Below are 17,089 nucleotides of genomic sequence, written 5' to 3'. Positions count from 1 at the left end.
TATAATCAATAAATCATATGCCAGATGTCATCATTCTGCGCGTTAAGTCATATTTTATACCACTCGGTGCAGATTGTAGACTTGTTTTTCTGGGTTATAATTGCTAGACAGTTAAGTTCCATCTGTTTTCCCCCAAAGGAAGGGGGATGAGCAGAAGTTCCCTTTGACTTAACACTTTTGTGTCTTCTATTCCGTTCTGAAGGCAATTCTTGCTCCTACATGGTTCCCTGAAATAAACAGTCTTTGTTCCTGAGAATAAATGTGCATGACACATTGGTCATAGCAGTTGATCAGTTTAGGATTTCCCCCGAGAGCATTAATGCTTTGAGAGAAAATAATATGAATGTGTGGCCTAAAAGGCTTTAGCTAGTAAATGAAGATCAGTCCCAATGCTAGCAGTACCTCACTTTCTGTGACTCTGTTCACCTGTGTGTGATTGCACAACCCTCGTGTAAGAGGAGCTCAGGCTCTAGGGGTCCTCACAATGGTGACATGCTGTCTCGCTCCTCCGCTTTGCTTGCACGTAGCCCCACTCTTTTATACTTTAGCAGAAAGTAATGAAACAGTGAACAACATGTCCTCACTCTGCTGAGCCCTAATTTCACTGCACGTAAACCGGGATCCCTTAGACAGGTCAAAACCCCACTAAGAGGAGCCACCCTGACAGGCTGAATTGAGGTTTTAAAAAAAAACAAAACAATACCTAGTAGGAAATGTCCTTTCTGTCCTCAGAGTTGGGCAGTTACCCAAGCAGCCAAAATGAAGAGGGCACAAGGAAACATCCTCCCCTTTGTGCTCGCACAGCTGAACCCTTTACTGACTTCTCTGTGCTCTCTGCACAGTTCTGTATGGAGTGGAAGCACCTGCTACCAAGTCAGGAACACTTTTCCCAGCATTGCCAGGGGAGGGAGAGAGGCATCATCTCACTTTCCTCGCTGGTCTGCCACCACCCAGGTGGAGCTCCTCTGTAGCAACGAAATAGACCACGCCTTCTCATATGGCTCTTCAGGTCATGACTATCCTGGGGATCAGCAAAGCACAAAATTCTTAAAAACCATGAGATACATTTTTCTTACAAGTGTGGGTGGCCGTTTGTGGATTTCAAAGTTTATTTTCTAACAAGTGTGTCAAAATAGAATTTATTTTAATTTAGTCACACCTCTGTTGCAGTAGTTAAACTAAAATATTCTAACAGTACCTGAGAGTTCTTTGCTTTTGTTTAGCTTCATGGTGTACTGTTGCAAGTGGCTTTTGCTCTTACAGTTCCATGCCCCAGATGATTGCCGGTTTGGACGCGACAGAGAAGGTGTTAGGTAATGTTGGGGCCTTCCGTGTGTGTTAGATGGGTTTTTTTTACACTCAAGGTATAACTATTAGATTAAATTATAAAACTAGCCTTGGCACAAGGCTTGGCACAGTACTGTTGCAGTTAGTCTGTTTATGTCTGCTTCATTTGAACAGGAAAAAATGTTTTTAAGAGCAGCAGGAGGCTGTGTGGTTTTAATAGAGTATTATGAATTTTAGCTGATAATGGTAAGAATGGTGGGTCATTTAAAAGAACTGTCCGCAGCAGCAAAGATTTTTGGTATCCAAGGCCAGCTATAAACTGAAGTAGATAATTGAGTCCCATCTTTTATATGGTAAGGAGCCTGGGTTTTGAAGTAAACAAGTCTTGTTAGTATTCATACTTTAAATAGATGGCATATCTAGTGCTTCATTTGTATGCATTTCCCATTTTTGTCATTCAGTATTATTCTGTGCTGCTGCTGTCAGGGTGAAAGCTAACCCGGAAGGCTGTTTAATGTTATCCTGCTTTTGTCAGCAGTTCTCTGGAAGTTAAATATACTGCTTTGAGAGAACCTTTTTATGACCAAAGATGCAGCCTTACCAATATTTTGTGAACAACAAAATGTTACCCTACTGTGAACACTGGCTCTTTAGCTATTGAAAGAGAGTAGTACTATTTGGAGGTAGTGCCATTTAGAAAAAGAAAAAGCTGGCTTAACTTTTCCCTAAATGTGAATTAAGATACAAACATGCTGAGGTTTCCAGTAAGCCAGCTCCGAGATCATCACAAAGAAATACTGGCGTACTCTGAGTATTAACACATAGGACTGGGTGTTGTTACAAGATGTGATTTCTAGTCCTGGCCCTCCTGTGTGATTTTGAGCTAATGACTTAAACTCCCTCCCTGTACCTCACTTTCCCCATCTGCCATTAATACTTCCAGTTTCACAGAGATGTTGTCAGGCTCACTTCGTTGTTTACTGAATGCTTTGAGATCCTAGACTGGAAGGTTCAAAAAAAGCCCAAAATGGCAGTGGTGCTTATTACTTAAATTTTGAGCTAATGAGGATTAATAGCTACAGTTATGCTTGACAGAGAGTACATGTGCTATTATTAACGCCTGTAAATGCAAGAGTTCTTTTCTTTTGTCATCTATAATAAAATTAACTTCTTTTCTTTCCTCAGAACATGGGGCCTTCAGTGAACCATGTGGCCACTTAGTAAATGCAGTGCCTAACAGTGTTCTGCAGTCCTGCAGTGTCTTGTAGTTTAGCTTAGTCAGAATTAGAAAACGAGACCTAGTATGCATGAAATAAATCAGGGTGGCATGAAAGCTTGTAAGGTGAGGTCAGAGTTCTTTTGACTCTTGCACACAGGCAAGGGGAAGCTTTAGAAGGAACCAGAGTGTAATAATAAACAAATGCCCTCTATCAAGGGCAGACCGGTGGTTTTCCTTGGCACTGAAGCTACCTCTGCCATTTATAGAAACACTCTGCCTTTTGGTCATTTGCTCTTGTTTTCAGATTTTTCGATGCTTCTCTTCGATCATTGTCAGTTCATTTGAGGAATTTTGTATAGGTCTGGCCATCTTTTAGCTGGGTTCTAGGTCAATAATGCAACCCCTCCGAAATGTTGAATTCTTTCTACACATGTAATAATCCTTTTCAGTGAGATACAAATCTGAAGGTTTCAGCAAAGCATAGTGTTGTTTCCTTTCTAACCACTGGCTTATGTTTCAGAGGGTTAGTTACAGGGAGGTATGCATTTGAATAGGCAGTTTGGTACACAGAATATACCTAATATTATACAGGAAAATAAAGTACACAGGAAGCAACACAAGGATATTAACAATAACACACTCAAAGCAAGAAGCCAACCCTGTATATGGTAGAAAGCAAACATGCAAATGTTGCAGTCTGTATATGGAGTTTGGTATGACATAAGTTAGGGCTTGTCTACATTAGTTTGCACTAGAATGGGTGTAATTTCTAGTACATGCTAGCATGTTGCACACAAACTGGCCAGTGTGGACCTTGTTGGCACACACTAAAAGTGCCTAATTTCCCACCCTTTCACTTTCAACAGTTCAGTTCCACTGGTGGAAGCAACAGTGGCCAAACACCCAGTATTTTAACCAGCATGTCCCCTGCTCAGAGCAGGTTCAAGACGACTCCATCGCTAAAATGCCAGCAGCCACTGGCAGCACGTCAGCCCCAGTGGAGCTGCACTGGTGGTAGTACGGCAGTGGGAAATTTGAAGAAAACTGCCACATAAGACTCTTATGCATAATTCCTGTAGTTTTTTGGGCTACCTTGAAATACAAAGCTGAGTAGTCTGTGGGTGCAACATGAAAATACAGTGTCAGCATGCCTTAGTTCAGTATTTCTCAACCTTTTTGATACTAGGGACTGGCTTGCTGCCTTCCTAAACTGTGTCAGGGAGGCCTCCGGGACTGGTTGCTCATTGAGCAACGCTGCTCTAATCTGCATAACATTGTTAACAAAACCTGGATCCTGCATTGTTCTAATCATTCATGTCTGCATCTTCTAATTAGAAATACATTTTTGATATGCTATAAAAGATTGTTACTGTAATGTAAGTTAGTGTTTAAAGGTCATTGTTTCAATTAACCTTGAGCCACCTAGCAATAATTAGCATGTGTTTATTTAAAAACCTAAAACATGCATTTTAATCTATCTGGTAGATTAGGTGGGGTTTTTAACCAATTTTATTACTGCTTCTCCCACAACAGGATTTTTTTTCTGGCAAAAATGAAACTTATTAACTATTTCATTATTAATGCATAGAATCACAGATTTTAACTTTTTTGTAAGTCACTGAAAGTTAAGGTTTTCCAGACAATGCTTTTACAAATGGCATGATGAAAGAAAAATATTGCAGAAGTGAAATGTGGCATGAAATTGCAGTGTCTGCGATGTTTGACATTTTTGACTGAAAAATTATAAGGTACACATGAAATTTCTTGAGTAATAATTCACTCCAAATGAGATGTTGGCTCAAACGTGCTTTTCAAATATGATCGCTTTGGGATTGGCTTTAGAATAAATGGAAATTTGTCTTTTCTCTGGATAATGTTGACCATGTCCGTCAGAGACAGTGAAAAGCATTTCCTATCGGGTTTTTTTAAGCCACCTTTAAGAAAAGCACCCAAAATGTTATCAATAAGAGAACAAGAGGTCTCAGCCATAAACTAAGCTTTTTCAGATAGTTTGGGGGTTAGAATTTGGTCTCTCTGTAAAGTAGGGTTTTTCTGATGCCAATTGCAATTTGTATTTTTATAAACAAATCTTCCTACTTTCATCATTCAGCCTCCCAGCCTATAAATCATTGGCTTGGGATGTTTGATATATTGTGAGTGGAATATTAAACTATGAAGTAATTTGCAGTTTGGTAGCCTGGAATGTGGTTCTGACTCATAGATCCTCCTATGAAAATAAACCATAACAATTTCTGATATTCCTTCTATGGGTATTCCATCAGTGCCGCATTAACCCGATGGTCAACAGTTGGGTTATCCCAGCTCAGGTGTGAGCCGGCCACACTCGAGTTACTGGGTCCACCCTGGTGCTGCACTTACTCATGTGTGTCTCTAGAACTTATGTGGGCACATTACATAGTTAGTGCTGCAGCGAGCTGAGACACTCTTGATTCTTTCCCAGCAAATTGTGGGAGAATTTGTCTGTCCTGGGCACACAGGGGGAATTGTAGGAAGGCATTGGAGAACTGTCAGCATTCGAGTACCTTAGCCTGCATCCTCACTGCAAAGTGCATGAGTTACCAGCCCTGAGCGAAAGCAGCACTTGGGCTTTAGCCTATATTACCAGTCAGGCCAGCTAGCCTGAGTTGAAAACACCACCACACTTGAGTCAGAAGTTTATTCTGTTGATGGGGCTAGAGGCAAGACCCAAATAAGAGCATGAGTTACTTCTGCAGCTTCTCTTTAGGCTATGGCATCCCGATTTGTACTGCCGTTATTCCTCCTTTGAAACTGTTGCTATTCCTTCCTTTTTATAAATAAATATTTTATGTGGTTTGGTTTGGTTTTTCAAAGAGGTGCTCTGTTTTTTTCATTTCTCCAGAGAAAGCTGAATTTAAATTTGTTAGCACTGAATAATGAATGAAGTGAGGCGAATCAATTTAAGATACATACACTGTGACTAAGGTTGAACATATATCAGAGTACAGATTTTAAAGGTTAGCATTAAAACTGGGTTGAATCAAGGTCTAATAATTGGGTAACTGACTTGATTTCAGTTGCTTTTTTTGAGCTGTGTTGTTTATAAAAGTGACAAGCTGTTAATTCTGTATTAATTAATTCCGTTGTCTTATAATGATGTGCTTTCAGCTGCATAGTCTAACTCCTAAGTAGGAAGGGGAATACTGCAGACTGTGTTGCAGAAAAGGGATGAGTTTTTTGATTTAATAAGGTAAAGGGAGAAAGATAGAATCTAAGGACACTGATGTTCTAACAGTCATGGCTGTCTGTTCAAATTATCAAGCTTGAAAGGCCTTTACAGAGTTTGAAGAGAGATGGGTGAACTCTGATGCTGACGGGTGACTGAACACATTTTCCTTCAGAGCTGCTCAGAAACAGCTGACAAGTACAGTTTTCGAAATTCTTCTTCTTCTTCTTAAGGAGCCCATTCCATGTGTTGTGATTGCCACCTCCTGGATAAGGGAGAAAAACAAGGTCTTCATAGATCCTTGTAATCCCAGAATTCCATCTTTTTGAGACTATGCATATCCACCTTTGTATGTGCACGCATGTGTTAAGAATGTGGTGTAAGCATACACACAATTGAATGCAGAGCAAACATGTATATTTTAGATACAGCTTGAAGAGCAGCTTTCATAGTCAGAATCATAGCGTTTCAGGCCAGAAGGGACCACCAGATCATATGGTATGACCTCCTGTAGATCACGAGTCACCAACACTATCCAGCACCCACTCACTAAACCCAACAACCAAAATTAGACAGAAGTATATTATTGCCCACAGGAGAGTAGGCTGCTATTTGACACAGAGCGAGAGTAGGAGGGGCTGAGGTGCACCTTTCATTCTACTTCAGCTCGTTTTCTGTCGTTCCATACTGATACAGGGTTTCTTTCCTATGTCAAACTCTGTGCATGGTTTCTGTCTTTCTGTGCCCAGGACAGACAAATTCTGTCAAGGGTCTTTGCTGGTCAGGCCATTCCTGCTAAATATAAGTCAAAGGGAAAACGACTAACTTGTAACAAGCTGTTAGTAAAGCTTAGGGTATGTAAAGATGATGCATCTCTAGAATGTGTGCATTTTGAATTTAACCTAAGTACTGTAATGAAAAGCAAGGGGTTTTCAGAAGTTCTCACTCTGGGACTATTCCCACTGAAGCTAGTGGGAGTTTTCCTTTTTATGTTGGGGGGACAGAATGAGGCCAACACGGAGTGCTTTTTGAAAATCCTCACCCAAATGTTGCTGCCACGAGGCTGACTCCTTGAGACACTGGTACAATTACTAAAAGGGTTGGTGCTTTGTGGACTATGCTTATATTAACTGTAATTCAGCTGTCAGTGCGATACTGTAAAGGAATCACATTGGTGTTTCCAGAAGGTGTACCCTCATACAGGGTATCTCTTTTCCCCCTCCCCTTTTTCAACAGGACAAGGAAAGCCTATCCCGGGAAATGAACTGCAAAAAAAAAAAAAACTCTCCGTGCTATATGATAATAGTGAGATACTAAATCAGGAAATACCAGTAGGTGATTTTAAAAAAAAAAATAAAACCTCAAGTAGCAAAGGATGAGAGAAGGGAAATATTACTCCATTTTACAGGTGGGAACTTGGGCACAGACATTAAGTAATTTCAAGAGGGAGTCTGGCAGAGCCAGGAAGTGAATGCAGCTCTCCTGGGTTCCACTGCAGTACTTAACCACAAGGCTGTCTTTCCCCTGCAGGATTTTTGTGTCCAACTATTCCAAAATAAGTGGTATTTTCACTGTATATGGAAGTATGTGTGGAGTTTGTATTATATCTTTACCCCTGGAAATCAGATTAGCTGCCACTGCCTCCCTCAGTAAGTAATTTGGGATTCTAGTCTTCAAATGGTATAAAGTAATAACCTGCCTTGAGCAGTTTATATGAGAGAGCTTCTAACATGTGTCAGTTTGAGGTGGGAAGCAAGATGTTAATGTCTCTTTACATTTTCATTAATTTTTTTTTCTTTGCTGTGATATTTCTTAAGCAGAGTGCTTGAAATTAAGTGTGAAGCTGATCGTAATACAGGATGTTCATTTTTTATGTAACTAAACAGTACAGAGGAGATCACAGAAAATGTTCCTTTTGCTTTAGTGAAGCCACACTGTAATGCTTATTTTATGTTGTTGTGCACTAGTTAATACAGTAACAGAATTTTTAGCAGATTTAAATCTTCAAAGTCAGTTCCCATTACATATAATATTCATTCACGAAAATGTAGTATGTGTCTGAGGTCTTCTCTTACAAATCTAGCTTTTTAGTAAAAGTGACTTTTTTTTTTAAGAAGACAAAGTGCCTCATAGCAAACTGCTTTGGTTTTTTCCATCAGGTGAAAAATGTATTTAATATGACAGCAAAGGAAGGAAGAAGAAGATCAGTTAGTGCCCTAGTGGTTGCTGGAAATGGAAATGGGGCTGCAGGTAAGTGTAATTATAATGTACTTGAAAGGTGCCAAGTGAATGATGCTTGGGGTAGGGCTGTGGGAAGCATGTTGTTCAAAGGAATGTTGTTAATCTGATTGTTTTTAAATAACAAATTAATTTGGGGGATGGGGGAATATTAACATACATATCAATATACCAAGAGAAAGAACAGTAGAATCAAGGTTTACAATGGGAATGTACAATCGGTGATGATTATGAAAAAAATGCCAATCAAGGACACTTCTCTTCCATTTTCTTTTACACAAAACAAAGTAATATACTAATAAGATTAGAGTACAATCATCAGTTATAACAACCACTCTTATTTAATCCCTGAGTGACAAAGGCGATATCACTGGCAGATCAAAATGGAGTATGTGATTTCCTTTTCATGCTGTTCCTTTTTGCTTTGGGACATCACATTATTTATGATTAAAAGAACCTCCAAAGCTTTATGATGCTGAGTGGTTTGGTGTGGTCATTAGAACAATTAAAGCCATTAAGAAAGGGGGACCAAACTGATCTCAATTTCCATGTTTTGAAAATAGGTTTTACCTTCTCTAGTACATGCCACGCTTGCTGTAACCATTGTATGACAGGGTGGTAGTACTGATTTCTATACCCTTACGTGTTTTTTCCCAGTTAGGTGACTGGATAGAAGGTTATTTCTTTTTGTTTTTCTCTGTACCTCAATATAATCTGTCCGAAGTATTATTTTTTCCAGCTGAAATTTAATGCCTGATTTACTTTATTATAGGATAAGTCTGTAACGTGTGAGCAAGAAGGTAGCTTAGAACAGTAACGTTTGTTACTTTATAGAAATTTACTCTTTAAAAAAAAAAATCCAGTTTCTGATGGAGTTCCCTTTAAATAGTACATCCAGGAATGTTATTGAAAAATAAAATACTTTGATGAAACCATGGCCCTATTGTAATCAATGGCAAGACTTCCGTTGACATCAGCAGCTCAGGGTTTTACCATTTTTGTTTTTCTTCTCCCCTGCAGATACTTATATCGGTTTCTTCAACATGGAAGAAAATTACTATGTATTAGGGCATCAACGAAACTAACTGTAGATAAAGTGCTGTCAGTTGCACAAAGCAAACTGAAAAAAATAGAAACCTCAGATTGTGAGGGGTCTAATAACTATTGGCTGTGGGCAGGTACATTTGAAGACAAGTTTTTACAAGCTTCTCAATACAAGAAGGGAAGACTAGAGACTGGCTAGAGGGGCGTGGTTGGCTTAATTTTCCTCAGAGTGGGTCTCAGCTTTCAAACGTTTGGGAAATGCTGCATTAAAGTCACAGTGAGGATTCCTTCTTCAAAGGAGGCATTAGCAATCTAGGTCAGACAAGGCCCCAATCGCACATACGTTGTCTTTGCAAACAAAAGGGGAAGAGATCTAGCATATTAAGTCGAGAGAATTTTAGGGAAAATATCCCACCAGTTCAGCTGAACCAGTGTTAGCACTGATGGGAGCCCTAATGTAGACAAGGCTCCAATGGTTTTTGATGCCTTCAACACTGCATTGAACTTACTGAGGAGAAGGGCTAATTAATAAAGGTAAAAAACGCTGAAATCCACCAGAGACTTGTCTACCCTTGAGCTCCTGCTACTTCACTGGACTGGAGAGCAAACCTCTTCCTAAAATTATATAGGGTAGGCAAAGGCAATGTGCCCAGCACTTCATGTAGTGTGAGTGGGTGTCTCGGGAATCCGGCACCATGCATCAAGTGCTGCTGATGTTACTGCCTAGTGAATGGAAGTGACCTCTGATGCCTGGTCAACACAGATTTTGTACTGCTATTACGGTCATGCAGGAGGGTGATTTTTTTACTGATATGGTCAACCCAATCCAACCCGTCGCGTGGATTCAGTTACACTGGTATAGACGTGCCTTATGCAGGCTTATTCCCCTTCCCGTAGGGGAAAAGCTATACTGATATAAAAGGTGCACAGAGGCGCTTTATGTGCGCAGGAAAGTACTATACTACTTTAACTGTGCCACTATTCAAGCCTTCCTCGCCTCTTTGCTTTGCCCCATCGAAAGAATTATTTAGAAGAGAACAATAATCAGAGTACTGTTTACAGCACACTTTTTATGTAAAACAAAGGGGAAACATTCTATACGGCTGTTAGGTCTATAAACACTTCTATTTTTCACTTTGTATTTTCAAACTTAGATGTCAGCAGACAGTAAACGTGCACTGGAAATATAAGGTTGAGCCAGAAAACTACACATCCTCTCTAAGTAAATGCAAGTTTCATCTGTAAAGGTTCTGTTTCATCTGGTCAGTTACAAAAATATTACCCATCCTTCGTTTAGCAGTGCCTGCTCACTTCAGTAGCCAGGGTTTGTGTGAGACATTTGGTGAAGCATTTGACTAAACTGTGAGGACAAAGTAATACTAGACAGACTTAGCGTTTTGTCATAATGAGATCTCCAAACGGAAAACCGCTGCCCTTTGTTACACTGAGATTATTTATTCTTTGCCAGTTCTGCTTCATGGGAATTAGCTGTTCAGGTTGACTCTTCAAATGATATAATAAAAGAGTTAGCCTTTTGCGTGCAGGACAAGCTTTATTTAACGGCATTATATTTTCAAGAATGCTTATCAATTGTTTTCTTCTTAAAAAAAAAAAAAATTCTTTTGTTTCCTCCCCATCTTGTGGGTGGTTACCCATGTACATTGGGCTGTAACTGGAATGCCAAAGGGACTTGGAGAGAATAGAAATGGGCGGAATTAAACTGAGATGCAGCCTGGAAAATGCAAGCTCATGGTTTTGGTAAATAACCCAAAATACTCATACCTAGCAGGACGTAGGAACCTGAGGTGCACTGTAAGGGTGGCAGCGGACAGGGCATTACATGTGAGTGCATTGTTACCTGGCTGCAATAAAAGCAGTTCGGTTTTGGAGACGTACGCAAAGAGTTCACGTCACAGAAGTAAGTAGTCTCATTTTATTGTGGGCAGAGCAGGTAGCACCGCCTATTATTAAGGTTGCCTGGTAGGTCCCAGTATAAATCCCTATCTTCAATTGCTTATAACTTGGCTAGACTCTAGCCATTTAGGATAAGATATTCCTTGCTGGGTGTCTATCGCGGGCTGAATATTTTTTTGAAAATTACAGCCAAAGTGCTTCAGCCGTTTCCCAGATCAAGGCTAAAGGAAAATACTTAGTTTTGCCCATATTGAAATATGCTGCTGGCCCTTCCGTGCTGCTGACCCTTCCATGATCAACCTAGTACGTGATCATTCAGTTAAAGATGATTCCATGATGCATACGCACCACAGCGCCATTGGTTCTGGCATTCCCTAACTTTTGAATCCTTGACTTTGCAAAGTTCATGTGTGTATGTCTAATATACATACACAAAACTACATTACACAAACATTAAGGTAGCACAGTCCAGCACTCAGAAGTTAGGAAATGCCAGAATTAAGGTGCATCCATGGCATCTGCACAGAATTAAGGCCATCTGGAATCAGATTGTGATAGTACGATTTTCTGTGTCAGAGGCCAACTTTGACCATCTGATTATTCACTTCTCCCATACGTATCTCCATGCTTTCTTCCATGCTACCCCCTCCCAACTGAGTTCACAATGCTACAGCCTGCTTCAGATCCTCTCTCAAGACCCACCTTTGCTGTGATACATGCAAGAAGTCAGTCAACTAATGATGAGTGGTGGGCCTGATCACACTGACTTCAGTGGGCTTTGGGCCAGGTCCTAGAGCAGGGTTACAACCCCCCATCACCTGCCAAAACAACAACAGCAAAACCCAAAATGTCCCAAATCCATTACTTTGGAACCACCCCTTGTGCACATTGTCAGCCTGTGTAATTGTAATACAGCCTATAACCCTCATCCTCTCTTCCGTCGTCTGTCATGCTCAGTTGTCTTCTCTTAAGCTGACTCTATGCTCTTTGGGACAAGTATTGTCTATTGAGTGCTACCACAATACTAATAAAAGTATGACTAGATCCCAGAATTCAGTGAAGTTCTTGTACTAACTCTTTTCTGTGTTAGCTATAGTAACAGCATGTACTAGAATGTAAGATGAAGGTTCGGTGTTCCTTATCTTAACTTGTTTATGTGCTTTGCTGCTGCTTCTCTCTGTCGGTAAAACTTGATTTTCATATTCCCCATGTTTGGCTCTGTACAGTCACCCTGCTATTTAGCCACACTTACCTCTTGTTTTTGGTTCCACTCTTTTTTTACTATTGCAGCTATTATGCCTGTTTTGTTTTCTGTTCCCCCTGCCTCCAAAAAGTTGGCAGGTGTCTTGAAGCTCTTTAAACAGAGGGGTCCCCCTTGGACACAACAGTAAGGTTTGAGGGATTGGTTGGAACAAATGGATGCGGGAAATTTCCTTCCTTGCCTAACTTGACTTTGACTGATACAACAGTACTGCATCCAGTTGTTAGATACTGGTAAATGATACATTTTTGGGGGTCTTTTTCTGGTCCATTCCTCTCATAGGTCTAATTCAGTGGAGTGGAAATAACAGGTGCTGAGGGTAAGGTGGTGGAAATGACATGTTTAATCACATAGCTCTCGCTGAATCCCTGTAAGAGGAGTAAGTATGTACTGTTTACATGTTATGTTTGTTTTTAATAACACATCTACCTGTGTCTCTCAGGTTTTGCTGTGGGGAAAGCAAGTGACAGGATGACAGCTTTAAGAAAAGTATGTAATTTTAAAAGTAAATGTAAATATTTCATACCTATTATAGTAATCAAATATAGAAATGTTTTTAAGTATCTGTGTTTAGTACACACTGCTAATAGAGTTTTGCCTGTATGCAAAAGAAATAGTTTTGTTCATTTTAGTAATACAACAGCTGATAGTATGTTGTATTGTACACTCTAACTCACTTATAGGTGGCTGTCCCAAATTGGATACTATTGAAACACACTTCGTCTCTTGCAATTGACATGTTGTATTTTGAAAAACTACGTGAGCAAGGATGGCTCTGGTAACTTTATGTACATTGTTCCCAGTTACTTTCATTTCAGAGTTGCAGTATCTTTGTATTAAAAAATCTAATTTTAAATTTAACTTTCTTCCTACTGCTTTTTTGTATGTTTTTATTTTGGTTAGGTGGTTTTTGTTGTTTGTTCAGTTTTTTAGGTCAAATGCTCTTGTCTGTGGAGTCCCAGGTTACAGTATAAGACTTCTAATGCTCTGGCACCCCAGTCGGCCGAGGTTTTTGTTTTTCTCTGGAGCATAGTGGCTTTCTCAAGTCTTCCCAAGGTTTTAGAATGACACGTGGTTTCCAGGAATCCTGCTCATGTGTTCTAACGCCCAGCGGTCATCAAACTAGTAATGATAAAGTAACCAAACTTGGATACCCCTGTTACTGAGTGAAGATGCACCTGCGTGGGACTGCATCCAGTTAGTTGAAAACATTTTATTTGATTAGAATTGTTGAAAATCAAAATGGCATCGAGGTGGACGAAAAGAGGCTATCATTTTCCTGAGGCTAGTTTTGTTTGGCTGAACAGCTGCAGATTGGAGTTACTCCAGTCAATGTAACTTTAACAATTATTGTAAGAAGAAATATTTTGCTTGTTTGTTTTCTAGGCAAAGAACAGAGCAATTCACTATTTACACTATGTAGAGCGATATCAAAACCACACAAGTAAGTATTAAGGTTTTTTTTTAGACTTCTTCTTTAAAAGTTTCAAACTGGTGTTAAAAAAGCCAACCTGCAGCCAGCTGTTGCAAAAGGAAACCTATTAACTAAACTTTTTCTTGCCTGAATGTATTACATTGTAATTCTGCTTGTGTTATTTCGTTCCTTCAGTATGCTCTCTTAAATCTTAGCCCCAGACTATTCTGGCTAGACGTATTGATAGTGTCAGATAGTTCCATGCAACTGCTGTGCAGAAATAGTCACCATTATCTGGGATGAATATCTAGTTTACCCTTTATTCTCATTCAGTCTCAAATCAACAACTATAGGAAATCAACAAAGAGAAGTCGTGGCTTGGACTCATAATATGGGCTGCTCTTCCCCATGTACTAAACTGGGAGATATTTTTTCCCCAAATTTAAAATTTGAATCTCGAATGCCTAAAAGACACCTAGACTTTCAGACTCTTTAAAACTCTTATAGCGTTTGCAGCTCGTGTAGATCTCTGCAAGCACAGTTTGACCTCTGCTGGGCCGGTACCTTGTAGAATCATAGAATATCAGGGTTGGAAGGGACCTCAGGAGGTCATCTAGTCCAACCCTCTGCTCAAAGCAGGACCAATCCCCAATTAAATCATCCCAGCCAGGGCTTTGTCAAGCCTGACCTTAAAAACTTCTAAGGAAGGAGATTCTACCACTTCCCTAGGTAACGCATTCCAGTGTTTCACCACCCTCCTAGTGAAAAAGTTTTTCCTAATATCCAACCTAAACCCCACTGCAACTTGAGACCATTACTCCTTGTCCTGTCCTCTTCTACCACTGAGGATAGTCTAGAACCATCCTCTCTGGAACCACCTCTCAGGTAGTTGAAAGCAGCTATCAAATCCCCCCTCATTCTTCTCTTCTGCAGACTAAACAATCCCCGTTCCCTCAGCCTCTCCTCATAAGTCATGTGTTCCAGACCCCTAATCACTTTTGTTGCCCTTCGCTGGACTCTCTCCAATTTATCCACATCCTTCTTGTAGTGTGGGGCCCAAAACTGGACACAGTACCCCAGATGAGGCCTCACCAATGTCGAATAGAGGGGAACGATCACGTCCCTCGATCTGCTCGCTATGCCCCTACTTATACAGCCCAAAATGCCATTGGTCTTCTTGGAAACAAGGGCACAATGCTAACTCATATCCAGCTTCTCGTCCACTGTCACCCCTAGGTCCTTTTCCGCAGAACTGCTGCCTAGCCATTCGGTCCCTACTCTGTAGCTGTGCATTGGATTCTTCCGTCCTAAGTGCAGGACCCTGCACTTATCCTTATTGAACCTCATCAGATTTCTTTTGGCCCAATCCTCCAATTTGTCTAGGTCCCTCTGTATCCTATCCCTGCCCTCCAGCATATCTACCACTCCTCCCAGTTTAGTATCATCTGCAAATTTGCTAAGAGTGCAATCCACACCATCCTCCAGATCATTTATGAAGATATTGAACAAAATCGGCCCCAGGACCGACCCCTGGGGCACTCCACTTGACACCAGCTGCCAACTAGACATGGAGCCATTGATCACTACCCATTGAGCCAGACAATCTAGCCAACTTTCTACCCACCTTATAGTGCATTCATCCAACCCATACTACTTTAACTTGCTGACAAGAATACTGTGGGAGACGGTGTCAAAAGCTTTGCTAAAGTCAAGAAACAATACATCCACTGCTTTCCCTTCATCCACAGAACCAGTAATCTCATCATAGAAGGCGATTAGATTAGTCAGGCATGACCTTCCCTTGGTGAATCCATGCTGACTGTTCCTGATCACTTTCCTCTCCTCTAAGTGCTTCAGGATTGATTCCTTGAGGACCTGCTCCATGATTTTTCCAGGGACTGAGGTGAGGCTGACTGGCCTGTAGTTCCCAGGATCCTCCTCCTTCCCTTTTTTAAAGATTGGCACTACATTAGCCTTTTTCCAGTCATCCGGGACTTCCCCCGTTCGCCACGAGTTTTCAAAGATAATGGCCAATGGCTCTGCAATCACAGCCGCCAATTCCTTTAGCGCTCTTGGATGCAACTCATCCGGCCCCATGGACTTGTGCACGTCCAGCTTTTCTAAATAGTCCCTAACCACCTCTTCCTCCACAGAGGGCTGGCCATCTACTCCCCATGTTGTGATGCCCAGCGCAGCAGTCTGGGAGCTGTCCTTGTTCGTGAAGACAGAGAGGCAAAAAAAGCATTGAGCACGTTAGCTTTTTCCACATCCTCTGTCACTAGGTTGCCTCCCTCATTCAGTAAGGTGCCCACACTTTCCTTGGCTTTCTTCTTGTTGCCAACATACCTGAAGAAACCCTTCTTGTTACTCTTGACATCTCTCGCTAGCTGCAGCTCCAGGTGAGATTTGGCCCTCCTGACTTCATTCCTACATGCCCGAGCAATATTTTTATACTTTTCCCTGGTCATATGTCCAACCTTCCACTTCTTGTAAGCTTCTTTTTTATGTTTAAGATCCGCTAGGATTTCACCGTTAAGCCAAGCTGGTCGCCTGCCATATTTACTATTCTTTTGACTCATCGGGATGGTTTGTCCCTGTAACCTTAAAAGGGATTCCTTGAAATACAGCCAGCTCTCCTGGACTCCTTTCCCCTTCATGTTAGTCCCCCAGGGGATCCTACCCATCCGTTCCCTGAGGGAGTCGAAGTCTGCTTTCCTGAAGTCCAGGGTCCGTATCCTGCTGCTTACCTTTTTCCCTGTGTCAGGATCCTGAACTCAACCAACTCATGGTCACTGCCTCCCAGATTCCCATCCACTTTTGCTTCCCCCACTAATTCTTCCCGGTTTGTGAGCAACAGGTCAAGAAAAGCTCCCCCCCTAGTTGGCTTCTCTAGCACTTGCACCAGGAAATTGTCCCCTACGCTTTCCAAAAACTTCCTGGATTGTTTATGCACCGCTGTATTGCTCTCCCAGCAGATATCAGGAAAATTAAAGTCACCCATGAGAACCATGTATAAGCCGCCTACTTCCTATAGCAGACTTGCTGGCCCCATGCCCTTCCCAAACCGCTTCACTTTTCCTAAGCACCCAGCAAATCACGGTCTCTTCCCGCAGGCCTCTGGAAAAATGGGCATGTTGGCAGCTGGGGCATTAGGGCAGGAGAAGCTCAGCGTCTGACACTCTTTGGCAGCTCCAGCGTAACTCAGGTTCTCAGGAGATGAGCTCCACTGCAGGTAGAGTGTCCTCCTATATGTGTGTCCCATGCTAGCACTGTGGGCCTGATCCTGATTGGGGCTCTGGGCATTACTGTGAAGAGAAACAATCCTCCTGCACACCTCCTGCCACTTTAGGGGAGAGACTCCGCCCAGCAGAGCTCCTGAGTGTGCAGGAAGGAATCCTGGTGCTGTCCAGGCAAACCGTTGTGGATTATAGCATTCAAGTGAACTATGGCCATCGCTTTGCAATAAGCAGGTTTCAGAGTCTTCTAGTGTGAAGCGACATATGATTC

General features: G+C 41.4%; 1 protein-coding gene across 1 annotated transcript in view; it reads left to right on the top strand.

The window, feature by feature from the left end:
• Positions 1-17,089, top strand: part of MRPS5 (mitochondrial ribosomal protein S5) — a 95,724-nt gene that overhangs the window by 57,527 nt on the left and 21,108 nt on the right. The window contains exons 6-8 of the mRNA XM_048842224.2: positions 7,871-7,961; positions 12,611-12,657; positions 13,555-13,612. Of these exons, the coding sequence (XP_048698181.2) occupies positions 7,871-7,961; positions 12,611-12,657; positions 13,555-13,612 (196 nt within the window). The remainder of the gene's footprint in view (positions 1-7,870; positions 7,962-12,610; positions 12,658-13,554; positions 13,613-17,089) is intronic.

This window comes from Caretta caretta, chromosome 3, assembly GCF_965140235.1.
Source record: "Caretta caretta isolate rCarCar2 chromosome 3, rCarCar1.hap1, whole genome shotgun sequence".
Taxonomy (NCBI): domain Eukaryota; kingdom Metazoa; phylum Chordata; order Testudines; family Cheloniidae; genus Caretta; species Caretta caretta.
Note: the sequence above shows the minus strand (reverse complement) of the source record. Positions and strands in the feature narration are given on the sequence as shown.